General features: G+C 41.3%; 1 protein-coding gene across 2 annotated transcripts in view; it reads right to left on the bottom strand.

Annotated features, from left to right (window-relative positions):
• The window catches only part of LOC121444866 (zinc finger protein 883-like), a 30,616-nt gene extending 7,277 nt beyond the window's left edge, over positions 1 to 23,339 (bottom strand). Inside the window, exons 1-3 of one of the 2 annotated variants that reach the window (XM_041646794.1) lie at positions 23,221 to 23,339; positions 7,212 to 7,338; positions 1,293 to 1,385 (exon numbers count right to left, since the gene is read on the bottom strand). In XM_041646794.1, the coding sequence (XP_041502728.1) occupies positions 1,293 to 1,385; positions 7,212 to 7,338; positions 23,221 to 23,259 (259 nt within the window). In that variant the 5' untranslated portion in view covers positions 23,260 to 23,339. Of the gene's footprint in view, positions 1 to 1,292; positions 1,386 to 7,211; positions 7,377 to 23,220 lie in introns of both variants that reach the window. The other variant, XM_041646801.1, reaches the window with a different exon arrangement.

Here is a 23,339-nt window from a genome sequence, read left to right as displayed (position 1 = left end):
CTTCTTAATCACATGGTTCACACTCTGTCCTCAGACTATGTTCTCTCCTTTGTTACATGCTGGTCTCCTATTCCTAAGTCAGAAAAACCTAACTGCCACTTTACTCCTGAGCCTCTGATTAATTTTTCTTGTTTTCTTAAAATTTCCACTGGCAACTACAACAGTAACTGCAACATTAAAACATCCTGTAGGCCACTGTTTTTACGTTTGTATATCTACACAAACTAAGATTGCTGGTTTTGGTTGCTGTGATAAAACATGATGAACAAAAGCAACTTGGGGAGGAAAGGGTTTATTTGTTTGAAACATCTTGCTCATTTCACCACTGAAGGAAGCCAGGGCAGGAAATCAAGGCAGGGACCGGGAGGCAGGAACTGAAGCAGAGACCACGGAGGAGCACTGATTACTGGCTTGCTCCCCATGGCTTGCTCAACCGGCTTTATTATAGCACCCAGGACCAGCTGCACAGGAGTGGCACCCACACAGTAGGTGGAGCTCTCCTTACATCAATCAAATCATTCAAGAAAATGACCCACAGGCTTGCCTACCGGCCAAACTGATGGAAGCATTTTCTCATTTGAAGTTCTCCTCAGATGACCCTGGCCTATGTTGATGACAAAAACACTAGTCAGTTTAGGCATGATCCAGTGTTTAGTTTGTAAGTAATTCACTGGAGGTTAGTTCACTTGATGCCTTTCCTAAAAGAGAATCTCATGTTTTTTCCTCTCCTCTTTTTTTTTTAAATCTTTTGTGACTCTTCTATCATTCTTTTACTTTTCCTCTCATGATACATTGCTATCCAAGCAATTACAAAGACAACAATCCTTAAGCTAATCAAAGAGCAAGCACTGAAATAAAACCCAACATGTCAACAAATGCCTAGTAGAAACTAGTCTCTGGAAAGGAGGAAAGGGTAAGTGAGGGGTGGAGGAAGGGCTGGAGCTCAGTTGCTAGAGTGTTTTCCTAGAATGCATAAAGCTTTGGTTTTGATCCTTAGCACTGCAAAAAATAAATAAAAAAAAATAGGAAAAGTATTTAACCAAAAAATTGTGTGAGAAATTCCACACAGCAGTAGTGAGTTTGAGCAGATACAAGGATACTTCAACAACAACCAAACCCAACTCAACCAATACATACAGGGAAATGGTTTAACATTTAGACCCTTATTTGGAAATTGTATAAAATAAGTGTCTGATTCAAGAGCTCACTCCCCTTCGGTCTGGCTTTGATGAAAGCTGATGAAACATCTCAATATGACCAACAGCTGAAGAGCGCGTTTCTTGCTGACTCACCTGGTAGGCACTGCTCTGTGACTTCGGCACCACTCCACGGCACCAATCCTTGTTCCAACTTGGAGATCAACTCAGGTTTGGCTAAACAGTGCCCTGTAAATGAGAAATAATAAAAGCTTAATGCCAAGTCAGGTTTATGAACAAAAAACAACAGTCTCATTCGCGGATCTTTGCCAAAACGATCGGAACTTGTGTTAGAGTAGGTTTGCACTGCAGTCTTCACTCACTGGAATATCACCTTATGGGGAGTTACATTGTATGACACATAACCCAATATAATGATGTAGAAAAACTTGGAAGTAACAGAAAAAGTGAAGAAAAACAACAACAAAAAACCCAGACACTGGAATGGAATACCTGTCTTAGGGTTTCTATTCCTGCAAAGAAACATCATGACCAATAAGCAAGTTGGGGAGGAAAGGGTTTATTTGGTTCACACTTCAGCATTGCTGTTCATCACTGAAGGAAGTCAGGACAGGAACTCAAACAGGACAGGAACCTGGCAGCAGGAACTGATGCAGAGGCCATGGAGGAGAGTTGCTTATTGGCTTGCTTTCCATGGCTGGTTCAGACTACCTTAAAGAACTCAGGACCAGAAGCTCAAGGATGGCACCACCCACCGTGGGCTAGGCCCTCCCCCATTGATCACTAAATCAGAAAATGCCTTACAGGTGGATATCTAGGAGTCATTTTCTCAGCTGAGGCTCCTTTCTCTGATGACTCTACAGCTTGTGTCAAGTTGACATACAAAACCACCTGGTACAATGACTCCTGATCTTTAAGAGAAATGGAAAAAGTAGAGATTGATCACAAAAAAGAACCAGCCAAAAGTTTTGGAAGTAAAGGCCTCAATTCATGAAATCATAAAAGCTGACAGATGAAATTACAGAGCTCATTAGTTAGGAGAACAAATTTCAGGGAACTTAGGAATAACCCAGGCAGGCTTACTAAACTGAAAGAAATATTAAAAAAAAACAGCAAAGCTGTTGATGGACATGCAGTACTCTGGAGAAAGCAAGCATTTCATCACTGTGTTCCAAAAAAGGAGGGGGGATCAACACACAGATTGAATGTAAGGATTTAATGTCGAGAGGATGTTTATGTTCGGATATAGAAGGATGCTAAAGAACCCCTACCAGAATGGACTAATAATAATTTTGAGTCATATTAGAGTCAAACTGACAAAACTCCACGACAAAGAAAATTCTAAAATATACTTGAGAAAAGCCTATAGTTACTTTTAAAACAAAAGCCATTAGAGGAATATGTCAGTTTGAATGAGAGTCGCCCCATAGGCTCACATATTTGAATACTTGGTTCCCAGTTGGTGGAACTGTTTGGGAGGGATTAGGAGGTGTGCCTTGTTAGAGGAGGTGTGTCACTAGGGGTGGACTTTGAGGTTTCTAAAACCCACACAAGTCTCAGTCTCTCTTTTTCTTTCTTTTTTTCAACTTGTGGCTAAGAAGCAATGTCTCAGCCACTGCTCTATCAAACCTGCCTATGTGCTGCTATGCTCCCTGCCTTTATGGTCACAGACTCACCCCTGGAAACTATAAATAAGCAAATTAAAGATTTGGTTTATAAGTTGCCTTGACCATGAAGATTCCTCCCAGCAACAGAAAAGTAATGAAGACAAGTCTCGACCACTGTAGCTGTAACCTTACAGATCAGCACTACAATGATTTCAAAAGTTGGTGTGGACACAGCAAACAAACTGCAGACAAAAAGACCTAAGTTCTCGGCAAGTCAGCAAATCAAGTCGAATGGAATATAAAAATACACTAAACAATGATTCTATTTTTTAAAACTTATTTTATGAGTGTTTTGCCTGCATGAATGTCTGTGTATTGTGTGCATGTCTTGTACCCTTGGAGATCAGAAGAGGACACTGGATCCCTTGGAATTAGAGGTATGGATGGTTATGAGCCACTCTGTATGTGCTGGAAACTGACCCTGGGTCCTCTGCAAGAGCAACAAGTGCTTTTTAACCATTTATCCATTTTTCCAACCCCTAACCTGTGATTCTCTGTAACTTGTTCCAGGGATACAACTTTCATGTTATAGAAAGTTGTAAGTGTAAACAACCATACCAATAGAATGAAGAATATAAAGTCATATGAACACCAACATTCCTGCATAAAAATGAAGTGAGAAAATTCAACCTACTATCTTCACGAAACTCAATAATTTGAGTCAAATAGAGGCAGAAGATTGATACCTCTATACGATAGGATTTATATAGAACAGACCCACAGTCTGCAGGTTAATGAATGAAAAAAACAGAAATTATTTCCTCTAAGCTCTCAAACAAGACAAGGTTGTACTCTTTTAACCGTCTTCTTCAATGTAAGTAAAGCAATTATAGACATAAAAGTAGAGTAAGGGAAAGAAATGAAAGGAGTTAAAACAAAGGACAATATCAAAAATGTCCTTTTTGTAGGTTAAATGATTTTTATATAGAAAACAAACAAACAAACAGAAGTAAAAATAACAACTGCTGGAATAGTTGAATCACTTCCCTTTAGGAACAAAACACTAAGTAAAAACACTCAAATCTGAAATTGCATGCTTATTGGTAAAGGAATTTCTGAGAAATAAATTCAGAATGCAATTCAATTCATAATAGCTATAAAATATTTTTAGTATTTATTGTTTTTTATGTCTCTGTATGCTGTGTGTGTGGGTGATGCTGGAAGCCAGAGGAAGGAGTTGGATGCCTGATCTCATGGGGAATTACAGGCAGTTGTGAACCACCTGATGTGGGTGCTGAGAATTGACCTTGGAAGAACAAAAGATGCTCTTAACCATAGAGTCATCTCTCCAGACATTATAAATTATTTTTAAAAATTAAAATAATTTTATAATTTACTAACCAGGATATACATTGAAATGCCAAAATAGAGAAAAATGTTTAAGAAGACATACACCCAAATAATCACTGAGTGAAACATCTGAAAAATGTAAGCCAAAAGAATTCTGTTTCTTTCAAGATGCTTGTGTCAAGCATTTTTGTTTTCTGGGTGACAGAAATCTAATATGTTCAGCCAACTGATTTTTCAAAACAGCTTTCATGTACTTCCACTCAGGAATACTCATTAATAAGTCACACTGAGAAAAGGCATTCCATTCCCCTATCTCACCACATACAGAAATCAACTGAAAATGATCAAAGAAGGGATGTAAGGCCTGAAGCTATGAACTTATGCTATCCATGTGAAACTCTTCAGTACAATAGTGTAGGCAAAATGTCCTTTTTGACATAATGCCAAAAATAAGCCAATACAAGCAAAAATCATTAGCTATTAAAAATAGAATAATATAATAAAATATATAATATAATAATAATATAAAAACAATATGATATAAAAATTCATTTTTTTTAAAAAGGCAAGCTACCAAAGTCAAGTCAACATACAGAATAAGAAAGTACTGCTTGTACTGGCTTTTTGGGAATCTATTCTCTTTGGATGGAAACCTTGCTCAGCCTAGATATAGTAGGGAGGGCCTTGGAGCTTCCCCAGTGCAATGTGCCTTACCCTCTCTGAGGAGTGGATGGGGAGTGGAGGGTGTAAATGGAGGGCATGGGAGGAGGAGAGGGAGTGGGGAACTTGGATTGGTATTTAAAGTAAAAAGAGATAGTTTGGTTTTTTAAAAAAATAAAAAAAAGACTCACACAGAAAAGAAAATATAGGCCAACAACCTATCAACACACTAACTTTTAGAATATATGAATACTTCAGATGCCTACAGGACAACGATGTGAACCGATGCTTCTCTCTCAGGACACCCAAACAGCCTGAGGAATGTTCAACACCATCGGAGAATGCCTAGGACAACCACAAGGGTTATCTGCACACTGAAGCTAGAATGCTACCCAAGGAAAAGATTCACAAGTGCTGGCAGGTCCCACAGACTGATGATGGGCAGATAAATTGGTACAGTCACCATAAAACCAGTGCAAAGGTCCTCAGAGCTTAGAACCAGATTGCTACATGGACCGTTTGCACATATGTCCAATGGATATGATACTGAAGTACTAAAAACATGCATTTTTGTTATTGATTTCATATTTTACTTTATAAAATGATTTATTTTTATTTAAAAAATTGTATGGACTTGTGTGTGTCTGTGTGAGGATCTGTACATGTGAGTATAAGTACCTAAGGAGGACAGAAAGGGGTGTTGGATTCTCCAAAGTTGGAGCTACAGCTGGATGTGAGCCACCAGATGTACATGCTGGGAACCGAACTCAGGTCCTCCGCAAGAGCAGCAAGTGCTCTTAACCACTGATCCATTTCTGGAATAGTCTCCTGTAGCCTAGTTTGGCCTTGAATACACCATATAGATAAAAATAATTTTGAACTTCTGATCCTTCTGCCTCCACCTCCCAAGTGCTAGGCTTTCAGGCGTGTAATGAATGGTGGTTCACACCTGGTTTAAAATCTTTGATCTTGTGCTTACTACAGTGCTGTCCACAAAGAAAAAAAGGTGTCCATCAACAGAGAAAGAGTAAAAACTAGTATATATATATATATATATATATATATATATATATATATATATAAATGGAACATTTTTTTATCAAAATAAATGAAAATTCTGTCCTAGTGACATGGCAGGGAGTGTGTTACAGCTTTAGTAGTGTGCCATGCACACCAAGGCCCCTGTCTGCGCTCTATGCACTAGAACCCAGTTCGCGAACTTCGGGCTAGGGGCTGGAGGTTGAGAATACACACGCAGATACAGACTGACACACAGACCTTCCAACACTGGTACCAAAAGCCCCTCTTTAATAGCACCATGGAGGCTTAAATACACTGCAGTCAATGGCCAACAGGTGAAAATCCCATCCTCTGATCCTCTAGGCAAAGCACAGCTTTTAGTCACCTCAATTAGAAGGCTCTAGACAGGGAAGAGCAGCTGAAGGCCAGGACTCAATTAGTCCCAACAGTAGAGCTAGTTCCTTGTGATCAGTCACCACTATCTTGAAGTAGAGCAGCTGCAGCCTACAGGAGACACTGGCACAGTCATGACAACAGAATTGAGTACAGCAAACATCTAGGTCTACGACAGAGGTTCTCAATCTGTGCCTTGTGACCCTTTGTGGTCGAATGACCCTTTCATAGAGGTTGCCTCAGATATTTACGTTATGATTCATAACAGTAGGAAAATTACAATTATGAAGTAGAAATAAAAATAGTTTTATGGTTGGGGGGTCAACACAATGTGAGGAACCGTATTGTATTAAAGAGTCACAGCGTTAGAAAGGTTGAGAACCACTGGTCTATAAGAGTAATGGGAAATTAACATTCCCTCTTAAGATGGTCATTTATACTTCACATGAAATTCCAGTAATGGCTCCCTCCTGCCTAATTGCACATGCTCTTAATAAGCTAGCTTTGGAGTTCCAGCAAAGGAGAATTGATAGACACTTCTGTCAGTTCCTTATTATTTGGGGTGGGCAGAGTTCCTTCTATGTCTCTCCAGAAAAGGCACATTACATAAGTGAAATATATTGGGTCAAAAAAAAAAGACAAAAATAAAAACTAAGTTTTTTCAACAACTAAAAAAAATATAAACAAAAAAATAAAGAAAAAAAATAAAAGTCAAACTTGGGCAGCAAAAAAATAAATAAAAATAAAAACTAAGAAAGAAATAAGGAAAGAAACAAAAACCAAATGGACAATGATGCAAGTTCTTGTAGTTGAACACTTAAGTTGAACTCAAAGAAGTAATGAGTGGTTACAGTATATGGGAAAGGTGTAGGGGAGGTGATGGTTAGTGCATCCTGGGGGACAGTGAAATGGAGGAAAAAATTTTAATGGCTGTATAGTCCAAGTACTACATGTCAGTTGAAAATGTATAATACCCATTAGTATGAACAGATATTACCAAACTTGTCAACAGAGTCAGACTCACCCAGCCACACCAGGCTCTTGTAGTTCTCCAGCATCACATCCCTATAGAGGGTCCTCTGAGCAGCATCCAGCTCCTGCCACTCCTGCCAGGTGAAGTCCACAGCCACGTCCTCAAATGACACCAACGGCTGCAATGACACACTTCTCGTCAACCCAAGTCCTTAGCCTTGAGAACACAAAATCAGAGTTCATGCATGTATTTGTATCTCTCTCTGCGTCTCTCTCACACATACGCACATACACCGCATAGTATTGTCTTGCTAGTATTTCATAGAAGGTACAGCTGGATTTATATTGTTTTATGTGACAAAGAAAAATTTGAATACAAATATCCTATCTCTGGTTAATTCATGGATTAAAAAAATTACAGAGGAATCACAATACAAACAAAATTCATAGATGAATATATATGGATGAAAAGTTTTTGTTACCTTTTCAATAGAATTAAAATAATGGAGGTGCTGGAGGGATGGAATAGCTGTGGAGAGCACTGGGTCGTCTACCAGAGGACCCAGGTTCAATTCACAGCACCTACATGGCAGCTCATAACCATCAATAACTCCAGTTCTGGGGGGACCTGACACCCTCTTCAGACTTCTGTGGGCACCAGGCATGCACACGATGCACATAAATACATGTAGGTAAAACACTCATTGTGCTGGATACTTTTATGTCTGAGAGCTGAGTTAGAGGCTAGCCTGGTCTACAGGGTAAGGACAGTTCTAGGTCAGCCAGCACTACACAGAGAAACCCAAATCTCAAATTCCCCTCCAAAAGCAAGAAACCCTAAGGCACTCATATGTGTAGTAATAAGGGCGGCGGGGCTGCGTCCCCAACAACCCAGCCGCCTGCTAGCTTATGCCCGAAATAACAACACACAAACTGTATTAATTTAATCACTGCTTGGCCCATTTCTATCTAGCCTCTTCTAGGCTAATTCTCACATATTAATTTAGCCCATTTCTAATCATCTGTGTAGCGCCCCTAAGTGCGCTTACCGGGAAGATTCTAGCCTATGTCCATCCTGGGTCGGAGCTTCATCTCGTGTGTCTGCCCAGGAGCTGGGAGCATGGCATCTCTCTGAGGCGTCTGCTCCCGAGAGGAGAGCTGTGGAATCTGAGCTCACTTCCTCTTCCTCCCAGCGTTCTATTCTGTTTACTCCTCCCACCTATCTTCTAACCAATGAGGGCCAAGCAGTTTCTTTTTATTTAACCAATGACCTTCCTCCATCACATATGAATTAAATAAAGAAGAAAACTGGGTTGTAGGCAGGCTTATAAGGCACTTTCTTAATCAGCAATTGATGAGGGAGGCCCAGTCCATTTTGGGTAGGTGGTGCCATCCCTGGGCTGGTGTTTCTGGATCTGTAAGAAAGCAGGCTGAGCAAGCCATGAGGAGAAAGCCAGTAAGCGGATTCCTTCATGGCCTCTGCATCAGCTCCTGCCTTGAAGTTCCAGTCCTGCTGGAGCTCCTGTTCTGACTTCCCTCAATGACGGACTATGATGTGGAAGTTTAAGCCAAATAAACCCTTTCTTCCCCAAATTTCTTTGGTCATGGTGTTTTGTCACAGCAATAGAAACCCTAAGGCACTCATATGAATTAAATAAAGATATTTTTAAAAAGAGTAACAGGGTTGGGGAGATGGAACAGTGGGTAAAAAACATCTTCTACGCAAATGTGCAGACTTGAGTTTGGATCACTAGAGCCGACATAAAAAGCTGGGCATACTGTGTGTACTTGTAGGGAAGAGGACAACCAGATGAAAATGTCGTTCTCTCCTTCCACTATATGGACTCTCAAGATGGCACTCAGATTTCAGGCTTGATGACCTTTCACACACTGAGCCATCTGCCCGGCTCCAAATTTTGTAATCTGTAAAATTGTGAAGCTTGGTATATTTCTGAAATATATTCATGTTCTTTATGATGAAATAGCATAATAAACACCATCTACCATTAAAAAAAAAGATCATAAACTAGAAAAAAAAAACCTTGGGCATGGCTGTATATCTGCAGTCCCAGCACTGGGGGAGGGGAGCTGGTAGAGACTGGTGGATCCCGAGAGCTCTATCCTAAGTGAAATAGTGGGCTTTTAGTTGAGTGAGCATGGTCTCTGAGGAAAACAAAATGGAGAATGGTAGAGAAAGACAGCTAATGTCTATCTCTGGCTTCCAGTGTGTATGCATGCTTGAACATTTAGGTACATGTTCCACCCCCCCACCTCTCTCTCTCTCTCTCTCTCTCTCTCTCTCTCTCTCTCTCACACACACACACACACACACACACACACAGAGAGAGAGAGAGAGAGAGAGAGAGAGAGAAACAGTCTATATAAATGTAAAATTTAACTTAATAAAAATTAAATTAAACCTGAAAAGGAACAACCCAGTGAAAAAAGCAGACATTGGGACTGTGGCACAGAACTAAGGTACAGTGTGTGCCCGGCAGATATAATGCCATGCATCTTTACTCCATTCATAAACAATCTGAATGAACAGTTCCATATGTTTCAAGCCCCTCTCCACAGCAAAAATGGGTTGATAGACTTCTGTCTACTAAGAATAGTAAGAATCCATGAAAACACTCCCTCTCAAATGGGTAGGGGAAGCAGAGGCATACCTGGATGTGAATTCTGCCTTGGCCGACATACCATGTCACCGAGAAATGATCCTAACAAGTAACTCCAGTGGAAGATTTGGAAAATGCGTATGGCACCCTATCTCTGCAGTCTTCTATGGATGGATCCTAAGTCATCTCACACTGGGAAGGCACAGATCTGGGCAAGCACGAGTCTACTTAGATCATGGAATGAACTCATGGGTTTGCATGGGCTTATAAGTACTCCTCTTGGCTCCAGCTCCTGGGATCAGGGCAGAGGAGGCCCGGTTTATCCCTGGAAGGGATGTATCAGCACAACCTGTTCATTGCTGAGCTGACAGCTAAGCTTTTGTATGGCCTGCCACAGAGAGTTAATCCAGCAAAGGGCAGTAGACACCCAGCAGTTTGCCTGGAAACTCTGCATATCTTGAGCCTTCCCCCACTGCCCACCTCACTAACATCTCCCGGTCCTCCAGTTCATCCAAGGTAGAATTTTCCATGCACTGAGTTTGTCAACTTTAAAACATTTTATTTGAGGGAATAGATGCCAAATCTCCAAGCTCTGGGAGCAAGGGCATCTGGACATGTGCAAATTACATTGGCTCTCAGAAAAACAAATGTCCAAAGTGGGCACAGAAATCTCTAGCATGAATACAAGAATCGGTGGGAACATACAGATCTCTATTTAGTCCCAGAAGAACATTTAAGCCCACTTTTCCAGTGCCCACTTCACAGCTTGGACTCTAACAAACTTCCATCATGGAGGGGACACATCCCTAAACACACTGGTCCTGAGCACAGTGGTCAATGTTATGATCAAAACACTAACAGACAAAAAACCTTTGAGAGGACACTGGTGCGGCAAGGAGGAAACCCTAGTGCTCTGCTGGAACTGAAATCTACGCAGTGGAACTAGAGAGATGGATCAACAGTCAAGGGCACTGTCTGCTCCTTCAGTCGACTTGGGTTTGGTCCCCAGCACCCACATGGTGGCCCACAATCAGCTGCAGGGCATCTGGAATTCTAAGGACAGACTGCCATATTTGAAGACTGGATATAACTAGAAGAGGTCAGTCTAAGGAAAAGGTACCTATGTCCACACAAAGTCCGGAGAGGTCTGGCATCTTACGGCTGAGTCATGGATAGGGATGCCTCTAATAGGAGTTTTAGACTTTTCATGACCCTTACCCTTCTTGTCCTGAGATCTCGCTCTTTTAGAATACTCCCTCAATCCCATTGAAATCTCCAATTGCCTACACACTTAACTAGCAAAACAACTTGACCTGGATAAGTGAAAGAGAATGTATCCTTATTTATTTTCCTACAATATAGTCTGGTTACAATGTAAACTAGACACACTAGAGCAGTGGCTGTTTCATGGCAGCCTTAGTTACACTGCAGAACATAGAGAAGTCAAATGGCCGGAGATGTCATACATACAGGCCTTCATGGTCTCTTACTAAGGACACTTGGTTTACAGTGGAGCCCAAGTAGTCCAGAAGGAAGGGACTTCAATACAGACCCTGATACCATGAATAATCCACTTCTGAGAGGCCCATGTGTACCAGGGAGAGTTAGAGTCTCCTCCCTCTACCCTCTTGCCTCTTATGCTCTACTAACACAAAAGCAAAGAATGCCATTTGACAGCATCTGAGGGCCAAGGCAGAGAGTCCTCTGCTTTTGAGGACCTTCATACAGGGTGTTTCTATCATGTATTTTAAAGTGTCTGTTCATATAGAAAAAGATACACAAAACTGTTACTACACGGGGATGTGGAGCTTGGGGTAGCCTAAATATTTGCTCACAGGACATGGTCCTGCATTTATCACTCTAAAATAAACTTTTTCATCTTCCCCTTGAGGTTAAGAGCTGTATCTTTGCCTCGGTGGTCTTGGCACCTAGAAAATGAAACCCACGGATAATCCATTTTCACCAGGGAAATCACACGGATTTCTGTCCAGGGGTTGTTCCAACTCTGAAACCACAGGCTGCTTACTCTACTTACCTATGAAATCTAACTAAATTGGTATCAGTTGACACCAAAATAAATTTCATACATTAGGAAGATAAAGCTAAAAGTGTGACCCAGGCATCTCACAGGGCCCCTTGCAAACCTGTAATTGGGCTGTACTAGCGAAAGCTTTATCTACCTGGGAAAAGGCATTTGGTAGCCTTACTCTCCTATTCACCACCAAACTCAACTTTGCCTTGCAAATGAGAAAACATCCTTGGTGATGTAGGAAGAAAGATTTTGCTCAGCTTCACTTTCTGGTTACGGTCCATCATGGCAGGGACACCATGGCCACAGGAGCTTAAAGAAGCTGGTCACATCATATGCACAGCAATGAATTAATGCGCATTGCTATTTTAGAGGCAGGCTGTTGGAGCAATGGTCCATTGGACCATCGGACCCATGTGAAGGGAATTCTGAATGCTTGTGAGAACACTCCAAGAAAACGGAACAAGACTCTTGTGACTTAAGTTTCTCCAAAACATAGGATTGTTCTGGGACTGTGTTTCTGTGTCCCCATGGGTAGAGCAGATAGGAGAGGGTTTGCTTCAGAGTACCCATTGTTGCTTGCTGTTGTTAATCAGAATGTTTATGGCCTGAACTCAGATGACCTCTCCTAACTCTCAAAGTATAAATTGATGTTCTAAATAAAGTCAGCTATTGCATAGGACTTCCATCTGCCTCATTCATCAGCTCCTTTCTTGCAGGTCCCACCACCTCTGGAGTGATGACAGTGGGCCATGGAGGTGCCTCAGTGAAGAAAGGCACCTGCCACCAAGCCTCACTACTGTAGTTCAAGCCCAGATGATGAAAGGTGAGAATTGACTCCAGAGAGTTACCTGACTTCCACCTGTGTACTGTTTGGATGTTTGTGGGTGCTTGCTTATGCACGTCCACTGTGGCTGAACAGGAACGGCCCTGATAGACTAATATTTGAATTCTTCATCATCAGGGAGTGGCATTACTTGAGAAGGATTAAGTATACCTGTGCCCTTGTTGGGGTTGGTGTGCCCTGTGGTGTCACTGGGTGTGGGCACTGAGGTTTCAAAATCCCAAGCTAGGCCCAGTGGCTCACTTTTCCTGCTGCCTGTGGGTATGGTCCCACAGCTATTCTCCAGCGTCATGTATGCCTGCATGCTACCATGCTTCCTAACATGGTGATAATGGACTAAACCTCTGAAACTGTAAGCCAGCCCCAATTAAATGCTTTGGTTTATGAGTTGCTTTGGTCATAGTGTCTCTTCACAGAAATAAATAGTGACTAAGACAATCACAAAGTAAATAAATAAAAAATCAAAATTACCTTATTTATTTATTCATTTTTTTCCAAGACAGGGTTTCTCTGTGTAGCCTTGGCTCTCCTAGAATTCACTCTGTAGACCAGGCTGGCCTCAAACTACAAAGATCCACCTGCCTCTGCCTCCCGAGTGCTGGGATTAAGGTGTGTGCCACCACCACCTGGCTAAAATTATTTTAATTAAAAATGTTGATGTACATTTATTGTGCATGGTGATATCTTTCACAAAGACATTTTAATGTAAGCACATAATGTAATTTGATCATATGCATACTTCCATCCCATTTCTCCCTCCTCCACTATTCTGTTGTTTCTATAGTCTTGCTGCTACTTTATACTCTCTCTCTCTCTCTCTCTATATATATATATATTATATATATATATAATTTCAAACATATACATGTAATTTAGGATTTATAGTGAGAGAAGGTAGTGTTTGTCTGAGTCTAACTTATACTCTGATGCTATGCAGTTACACCCATTTCTCTGAAAAAAAAAAGACAACTTTGTTCTTTGTATTTGAATGACTGCACATTCCTTTTCATCCAGTCACCTGTTTGAGATCTAGGCTAATTCTGTAAGTTGTCCAGTTTGAATAACACTGCCATAAACAGACACATAAGTATCTTTGGACATATATCCAGTGGTGGTATAGCTGGGTCACAGGACTACTTGAAGTATTTTGAAGAATCTTCATACTGATTTCTATGGCTGGCCTAATTCGTATTCCTATAAGTAGTGTATAAGATCTCCAAGGTCCCAATGAGGAGCAGAAGGAGGGAGAACATGAGCAAAGAAGTCGGGACCACGAGGGGTGCACCCACCCACTGAGACAGTGGAGCTGATCTATTGGGAGCTCACCAAGGCCAGCTGGACTGTGACTGAAAAAGCATGGGATAAAACTGGACTCTCTGAACATGGCGAACAATGAGGGCTGATGAGACGCAAAGGACAATGGCACGGGGTTTTGATCCTACTTCATGTTCTGGCTTTGTGGGAGCCTAGCCAGTTTGGATGTTCACCTTCCTAGATATGGACGGAGGGGGGAGGACCTAGGACTTTCCACAGGCAGGGAACCCTGACTGCTCTTTGGACTGGAGAGGGAGGGGGAAAGGAGTGGGGGGAGGGGGAGAAGGGTGGGAGGAGGGGGAGAAGGGTGGGAGGAGGGGGAGGGAAATGGGAGGCTGGGAGGAGGTGGAAACTTGTTTTTTTTCTCCTTTTCTCAATAAAAAAAATAAAAAATAAATTAAAAAAAAAGATCTCCAGCATTTACCTGTTTTCTTAACTGTACTCTAACTGGGGTGAGACGGAATCTCACAGCACTTCCCCAATGGCCTAAGGATCTCCAATATTCTTTTTTTTTTTGTTCCAATATTCTTTATATATTTACTGATCATGTGTAGTTCTTCTTTTGAGAACTGTCTGGATTGTGTGTGTGTTTACGTATGTGTATATGTGTGTGTGTTTAAGACAGGGACTCTCTACATAACTCTGGCTGTTCTGGAACTATGTAGGCCAGGCTGGTCTCAAATTCACACAGCTTTTATTCCTGCCTCCCAGGTTCTTGGATTAAAGACCTGTGTCACTGAGAATTATCTATTTCATTTGCCCATTTACTAAGTGTTTAGTATTTGTGTATCTGGATGTTCTTTTTGTTGTAGTTGCTGTTTTTCTGAGTCTCATGTAGACATGTTGACTTCGTACTTACCATGTAGCAGACGAGGGGAGACTTTGAACTGTGTGTGTGTGTGTGTGTGTGTGTGTGTGTGTGTGTGTGTGTGTGTATGCACATATGTGCCATGGTCCATATGTGAAGATCAAAGAACAACTTTGTGGAGTTGATTTTTTCTTCACCGTCATGTGGATATGGGGGTTAAACTCAGGTCATCTGTTTTCTGTGCCTTTACCCGCTGGGCATCTCATTGGTTCTGTGTTCTTTATGTGTTCTAGACATTAATTCCGTCAGATGTACAGCTAAAATGGTTTATTTAATTAGTAGGCTGTATCTAACTTCCACTCCTGTTTTTTCTTTTGTTGTACAGTTTTTAATCTCATTCAATCCTTTTGCCAGTTCCTAAATTCTTAATTTTTCGAGCAACCAGAGTCATTTTCAGAATGCCTGTGCCTATATCTTCAAGTGTTTTCTCATTTCAAGTCTTATATTAAGGTATTTGATTCATTGTTAATGACAGGGGACAGGATGACATTATAGATCTAGTTTCATTCTCCTATATACATGTGGGTAGTTTTCTTTGCACAATCTGTTAAAGGGGGCTGTATTTTCTCATATATATGAGAAAATATAAAAAATATAAAATATGAACAATATATGTAAATGTTATGTTATATAGTATATTATATATACATATAAATATACACATATACACTCTTTATCAAAGATTAGGTGCCTATGGGGACGAGGCAGAAATCCTTAATAAATAAATAAATTAAAAAAAAAAAAGATTAGGTGCCTATAGCCATGTGGGTTTATTCTGGGTCTTCTACTCTGTTCCACTGATCTACATGTCTGTTTAAGTTAGCACCTCCTGGACATTTTTCACATCTCTCTCTGTTTCACTTGTCAACCTTTCTCTCTATATATCTGGATAACAGCAGTGAGCCGTAACCCTGGCACAGCCTGAATATTATACCGTGTTAAAACTTAACTCACAAAACAAATTAATCCACTATTTAAAATTTTAAATTCCATTTATTTATGCAGCTATATGCAAGGAGAAAGGGTGCAAATGTACCATGTATACATGTGGATATAAGAAGACAAGTGGTGGGAGTTGGTCCCTTTTTCCACCGTGTGGGTCCGAGAGATCAAATTCATGTCATCGGACTTTGCAATAAGCATCTTTACCTGCGGAGCCGTCTTACTAGCCTGACCTATTACTTTGAATCAAGATTCATGCAAGTTCTCATCACATGGACAGAATAAAGTTAGATCCTTAGTGAGAATGAAACATGAAAGACCTCCAGCCCAGTTCCTGACAGAATCCTTGTTCCCCCTTGAAACCTTATTAGCCAGGTCTCCTAAGTCCACATTTCTCCGGGCACCCAAATGCTTCCCTAAGCTCTGTTTATGGGATTCCAGGACTTTCCTAGTCTGTAGGTCTTCTTCAACATCTCTATCACAACCAGTTCAGCGGATGTAATAACCACATACTTTTACTCATTTCTGGAAACAGTGGTCCCACTCATGTTGCCAATTTTCTGTATCGGTTACTTTGTTTCATTACTATGATACTATGATCTGGCAAATCAGCTTAAGGAAGCTTATTCTGCCTTGCATTGGACTGTACAGAGCATAATGCAGGGAAAGCACGGTAGTATGAGTATGAGGCAGCTGGTTATATTATAGCCACAGTCAGGAAGCCCAGCAAAATGGATGCTGGTGCGTTCACTTTCCCCTTATTTATTCAGTGTGGGTTCCCAGCCTCTAAACTAATGCCACTCACCTTTAGGGTGGATCTTCTAAGCTCAGTTAAACCTTGCTCTTAAAGACTCTCATGGACATACTCAGAAGTTTGTCTTCTACATCCCATCATTAGCAAGCAAGATTAACCATTATAATCACAAACAGATCTGTTATAGTGTAACAGAATCTATAGTTGGAAATAACTTCTTTAGCTAGAATTTAACTAATGTGGACAAGGTTGTGACATTTATTTTGCATAATCTATTCCTCAGGACTCCATGTTAAAATTCTCCACTAGTCTAGTTTGCATGAGATACAAACCGAAAGAAGAAAGGTGTTAGGTTTTTAGCTATTAAGTATAAACTGGTGGATGCAATCAGGGTTACAATGACATGCTTGGAACATATTTTTATGATACTTTACCCTGCCAATTGAGAGTATTGTCATGCGTTAATAGCATTTTAGTCAATAACAACCCACATGGTATTATGGTAGCTCTTGTAAGATAATGTTAACACAAAAAGTCATAACAATTACACAATAGTACCAAGTGTGGAGTTCTCTGCATATGCTTGAATTCTCATGCTCAGAAGGAGCTGTGGGAAGACACCGGGGGGTCAACTTTGGTGTAAGTGTCAGGCTCTGTTTACATGGAAATGTGGCTCACAGGAGTCTACAAAAGGACGGTGAATCTCCTGTAGACTGACCTTCTTCCCTGCGTTCTACAGGAATGGGAATAATTGAGCTGTCCAATCAGGTACTACGCTGAAAGAAAAGGGTGGAGGTAAAAGAGGCTACTGGGTTAAAGTGCATGAATATGTGTGGGCTGTGTGATAGTGTGTGATAGACATATGCTATGGCCTTACAAACTTCAGGGGCTGTGCAGTATCAACTATCTCACTGTGACCCGTATGGCAGTCATAGCGAGGATAGCAGGACAACTGAAAGCAGAGCATGGTGAATTTGGGCCAGGAAGTCCAGAAGTGTAGATGGACAAGCTATTGGAATTTGCATAACTAGCACTTACCACCCTGGGTCTCCACTTGTCTAGAGCCCAATTTCCCAGCTGTCCACTGTGTGGTGTGTATCTGGGACCCAGGCTCTTGTCTGAATGATGTCTTGGGGCCTGGGGCCCTCTTCAGACCTGTCAATGTCCACATGCCCACAACTTCCCAAACTCTGGACTCCAAACAAAGGGAGCAGGGACAATCAGACACTTTGTGGGCTTGGTGCACAGGAGTGTCCACAATACAGTTCTCACCTCAGAGGGAATAAAATGCACTTTATTCCAAGTCAAATATTAGTGGCTGTGGCCTACCAACATGGTTTTAGGTGGAAGTGGTTATATGAACCTTTATAGTCACAAGACAATGTCATAAATCAAGGCATTACTAAATATAGTGATGTAGCTATCAGGTAAGTGGCTGTATTAGTTACTTTTCTGCTGCTGTGATAAAATACCATGACCAAAAGCAACTTAAGGAACAGTTTATTTTGGCTTATGGTTCAAGAGGAGTAAGAGTCCATCAAGGTAGGGAAGGCGTGGCAGGGTGACAGGAGCAGGAAACTGGCCGATCACATTTTTATCCATGTACAGGAAGCAGAGAGGGAGGATAGGAAGTGGGGCGAGGCTATAAGTCCTCTAGCAAGGTTGTACCTCCTAGAGGTTCTATAACATCACCAAACAGCACCACTAGCTGTGGGCCAAGTGTTCAAATACACGAGCCTGTGGGGAAAATTCCTCATGTAAATCGACACAATGGGTTGAGGCAAAGTAGGCAAACTTCTAGCATAGGTTGAAGATGCTATCTGTAGTTAACTTTGGGGTGGCATGAGTCAGTGTTCTGTTAAATTAATACATACCAAACATTTTACCTGTTATAAACGGTATCCATATTTTATACAGGAGGTAGTAATTACATGTCCCTTGTGATACATAACTGCTACATAATTTTGATATTTGTTACTTTTTTTGTTCAAGTAATGTAATATGTTTATTACATAAAATATGATGGGGAAACACAAAGGAGGGATCGTATAAGAATACTATAAAACACAATGAGACCATGGGTATGTTAATTCTGTTAATTCTGCTGATTGTGGTACTGATGTTATGAATGTAAACATGTCAGCAAATAAAAATATATGCAAATCATGTCGATTATAAGCCAATAAACTTGGAGAAGATGTATCAAATCCTGGTGTTAAAAATGAAGCATATAGTATTGATTACATAAAGACAATATTAGGTAAAACAATAAAGAGACTAAGAATTCATTGCCTAATCTCTGATCTCAATAATTAAGAAAATAATTTTTTTTTCAAAAGAAGGACTGACAAGATAGCTTGCTTACTTATTTTGTGTGTACGAGTCCCTCCTGTTATGTGGGTCTTGGAGATTGAACTGAGGTCATCAGCCTTGGCGATCTCCAGACCCACATAACAGGAGAGACCCGACTCCTGAACATTGTCTTCTGGTCTCCATACAGTCTCTGTCTCAGACTCACTCATGCACTCGTACACACAAAATAAGTAAGCAAATGCAATTTTCAAAAAAGTTTGGGGGAGAATATAAAAATCCAAAATAAAGGAAATAATGAAGAGGTATTGAAAAGGAACATATCACAGAGAATATCAGCAATCCCAGGCAACTTCAATAAGGAAAAATAGCATGTTAATTTGTATTATATATTTATACTCATACCTCACATCCTAGTGTGAGACATCCTATGAAATGTTTTCTCAGGGATTCTGACATTCTGAAAACATTACCAAGTAAACTTATAGAAACCTTAGTTACGTGCCACCGTCGTATATGAATCTACTGAGAGCACAACATCTTGATGTGTCACATGTCTATATATTATGATGTTGGCCATTAGATGAATAAACAGAATAAATAGAACTGGGGATATGAAGGCAGAGCCCTTATAAACACCCTTGCCTTTTAGATTCCCAGGTGACAGAGTGGACTGCACCATAGGGAAACAATCCCTTCCCAATGGAAACTACTGAAAGAGTGGAGTAGCAGGATGGCTGCAGATGTTTGCATACCCTTTCCTCATACCCTGTAGGAAGTCATTCATAAATTATAAATCTAAAATCACACTAAGACATCCAAAAGGTGTTATGGGGGGGGGGTGGAGTGGGAACACAAAAGTATTGTGGGAAATCTCTTCAAATATACACAAAGCTATATTTTAAAAAATTCATAATTTAAACTACACTAAAATAATTGTATTCATCTAATAAAACAAAGAGTAAAAAATGAAGTGGCCCAGTGGAAGAAACCAACTGTCTCACATACATCTGATAACTTTAAATATGGAAGGAAAATAGGCAAGGGATTTGAAAAATCGGTTTTATATAGTAAGTATGTACATGTTCAATAACCAAAAAAATTGAGAACACATTTAGAAATGAGAAAAAAATATAAAACTAAATTACAAGACAGACGAACAGTATTGATGAACACATGGAACAACTCAACACAAACTCAAGATGAAGTGTAAGTTGTTATTTCTTTGGAGAAAATGGCTATGAAAGAGGCAAAATATTACCTGTCACAGGTATAAATTTATGTCATGATAACACAGAAGACACAGAAATAATAACATAAGAAGCTGAAATCCTGGGAACGGAGACAAGAGGAGATACATTCAGGAAGTGACAAATGATTATTTGGCCAAGGTCACAGTCATCCTCAAGGTCTTTTCTGAGTAGCTAACGTTAGCAGTGAAGCACGGGCTAAGTATTGCATAGATATCGTATGCCTGTGATATTTCACCTGGACATAAAATTTGCAAAGGAAACAGGTAGAACTTATTAGAAAATAAAAATTCAGAGAGGCACATAGAAGTGACCAAGTTACATATACTATTTGTGTTGAAAAAAATGTAAACATAATCTTTTCCTCCTAAGTTAATTAATATTATCCCATCAGAATTTCAACATGCTTTTTTTTTTTTTTTTTTTTTTGGTTTTCCAGACAGGGTTTCTCTGTGGTTTTGGAGCCTGTCCTGGAACTAGCTCTTGTAGACCAGGCTGGTCTCGAACTCACAGAGATCCGCCTGCCTCTGCCTCCCGAGTGCTGGGATTAAAGGCGTGCGCCACCACTGCCTGGCCTTAATTTTTAATAGAAGGAAAAGAACCACAAAACCCTGGAATTTTTCTTGAAGTTTTAATATATGCATGCATAAATAGATAATATATTTATGTACATGTGTGTATCCATCGTATGTATAATATTAACCTAGAAGTAAGAGCAATAATATGCTATTATTATACGATACTAACATATGGTATGTAACTCTCATACTATAATAACAAACTCCAAGGAATCCCAATATAAGTAAGATCCATTGATGGATTTATATGGATGTGAGGTTTGTATTAAGAGCAACAGAAACACATGTATCAACCCAACCATATTAAAAAAAAAAAACACTATTAGTAGAGAAAAATATAACCAAAGACTGAAAGCTCTGGCATCCAGAATGGGTGTGCAGCCCTTCCTAAGTTCCCCACCCTCACCCCAGCTCGTCCTGTCTACAAGGTCCACCTCCTGGAAGGAGTTTAATACCCACCAAGTGTCTTGGTCTCAAAGTATCCCACTTCAAGGAAGTAATCCTAAGCCTGAGAACTCTAGAAGCAGAGGAGGCTGGGCCTGTGCAAATGGCAATGAATCATAGTCAACATGAACTTTTTAAGGTGGACACACAGGCACATCATTGGACCTCAACTCCCACCGTTAACGAAGAGTTAAAAGCCACAAGCCACTGCTACCCCAGAAGAGGTTTGAACACTCTTCCGGTGGTGACTTGAACTCCACCAGGGACTGGTTACTGCACACAGCGGACCTCCTGTAGCTTCAGCACAGAATAAGGCCATGCCGGACAACAGTGTTTGAAAAGACCTGGAGAGGGCAAATGAGGAGTCCTGGCACAATGCTAATGAGAATATAAATTATGCAAAACAGTTTGCGTTCCATTTCAAAAATCTAAGCGGAACTACCATATAACCCAAACATTATGATATTGATTATGTATTCAAATAGCAATCAATTTGCCAGAGAAATGGCATCATTCCCGTGTGTGCTGCTCACAGACCCGACCCGGAAACAACTGAAGCTCCTTTTAGATGACAGTATACCGGGACCTTCCTTCCAGGAGCAGGACATCCAGGTGCTTCCCTGAGGGATGCACCCCCACACCTCAGAAAGCCTCCTAGAGGAGGAGAGGACCCAGGGGTACCCTAAAATAAGAGCAGTAAGATTGGCTATCATTACATGACGCTAACATACGGTTTATACCTCGAATACTGTGATAACTGCCCAAGGGGCTCAATGCTGTATTTATATTATCCACCGATGGATGTATTCTTAAGAGCAACAGAAAGACATATTGATATAACCATATGAAAAAAATGCATTACTAATTAATCGAAAACACATACACACAACCAACAGCAAATAAAGCAGTGGACCTCTTGGCAGACTGATGGGACCTTGGTACTTCCTATGCCCTCCCTGAAGCTCACCCCACATTTCAGGTCTACTCACTGTTACTTAATACAAGAGATCAAAGACTGGAGACTAGGCAATTACAAGAACTTGGTGTCAGGCAGTTCTGAAACCTACCACCTGGAAAAGACACGAGGGCGGGATGAGGACTCTCACAGTTCCCAATGAGAGAACACAAAGCCATCTCGTAAGCTGTCCTGTTCTGGGGGCGGGGAGGACAAAAGGAACAGTTTCTTTGTAACAGGAACTCAAGTGATTCTTCTCCTGAAATGTTCGTAGGCAAACATCCTTGGGACTAGAGAGACAGCTCCGCAGTTAAGAGCAGTTGCTGTTCTTCCAGAGGACCTGGAACTTGGTTCCCAGCATCCATATTAGGTAGCTCACAACCTGCGGCAACTCTGGTTCAGGGGATCATAGCCCCTCTCTGGCACTGCTCTCACTGGTATACATGCATACATACACTCAGGCACAAATACACACACACACACACACACACACACAGGCACGCATGTACGCACACATGCGCTTAAAAAGTTGTTAAAATCCATTTCTCTGGTACCTGGAAGAAAACAAAACTTTTTTTTTTTTTTTTTAACGAAATATTGTGTTTGAGATATACCATGAGGAGCAATTGGGAGGCATTCGGTACAGCCTTTCTGGGGAGCACCTGTGGGAAGCCAGGGGCACGCACAAATGGTGGAAGGGGAAGTTACAGTGTTTGGGAGTGTGGGCGGGGATGTGGAATTTGAAGAACCAGGTAACCAGACTTCAGAGGAGCTGGCCTAGGTTCTGGATTTGGATCCTGCTTCCCATACATCTGTAAAGTCCAGGGACTAGGTGGAACATGGAGAGGACGAAGGGGCTGGGGATCTAGGGAACATACATAGCTCCTTTCGTGAATGAACGTCACATTGAGAGACTCTTCCCTGATGAGCCACCAAGTCCTCGCCACACGTGATCCGGAGCAAACGGGCAGCCAGCGCAGAGATGCCCTCGCTGAGAGGGCTCCAGAGCCGGCCGCAGTCGCCACAGCGGGAGGGACAGCCCCACAGCCCAAGGGACCCTGCACCGCCGCCCGCTCCGCCTGGCCGCAGACCCCGCTCTGCTGCAGCGCTTTCCGCTCGCGCACCGCCGCCTCCGGGCGCCACACGCACACTCACCATGTCCGCCTCTCGGTGCCGCCGGCGCCCTCCTACCATTGCCCTGCACCCACGGCGTCACCGCGCCACCAAAGCTGCGCAGGAGCTTCCCGGGCAGCAGACACACAGCCCAAGATGGA

This window comes from Microtus oregoni, unplaced genomic scaffold, assembly GCF_018167655.1.
Source record: "Microtus oregoni isolate MIOR12 unplaced genomic scaffold, Mior012 000003F_ref0000135, whole genome shotgun sequence".
NCBI lineage: Eukaryota > Metazoa > Chordata > Mammalia > Rodentia > Cricetidae > Microtus > Microtus oregoni.
This window is presented reverse-complemented; position numbering and strand designations above follow the sequence as displayed.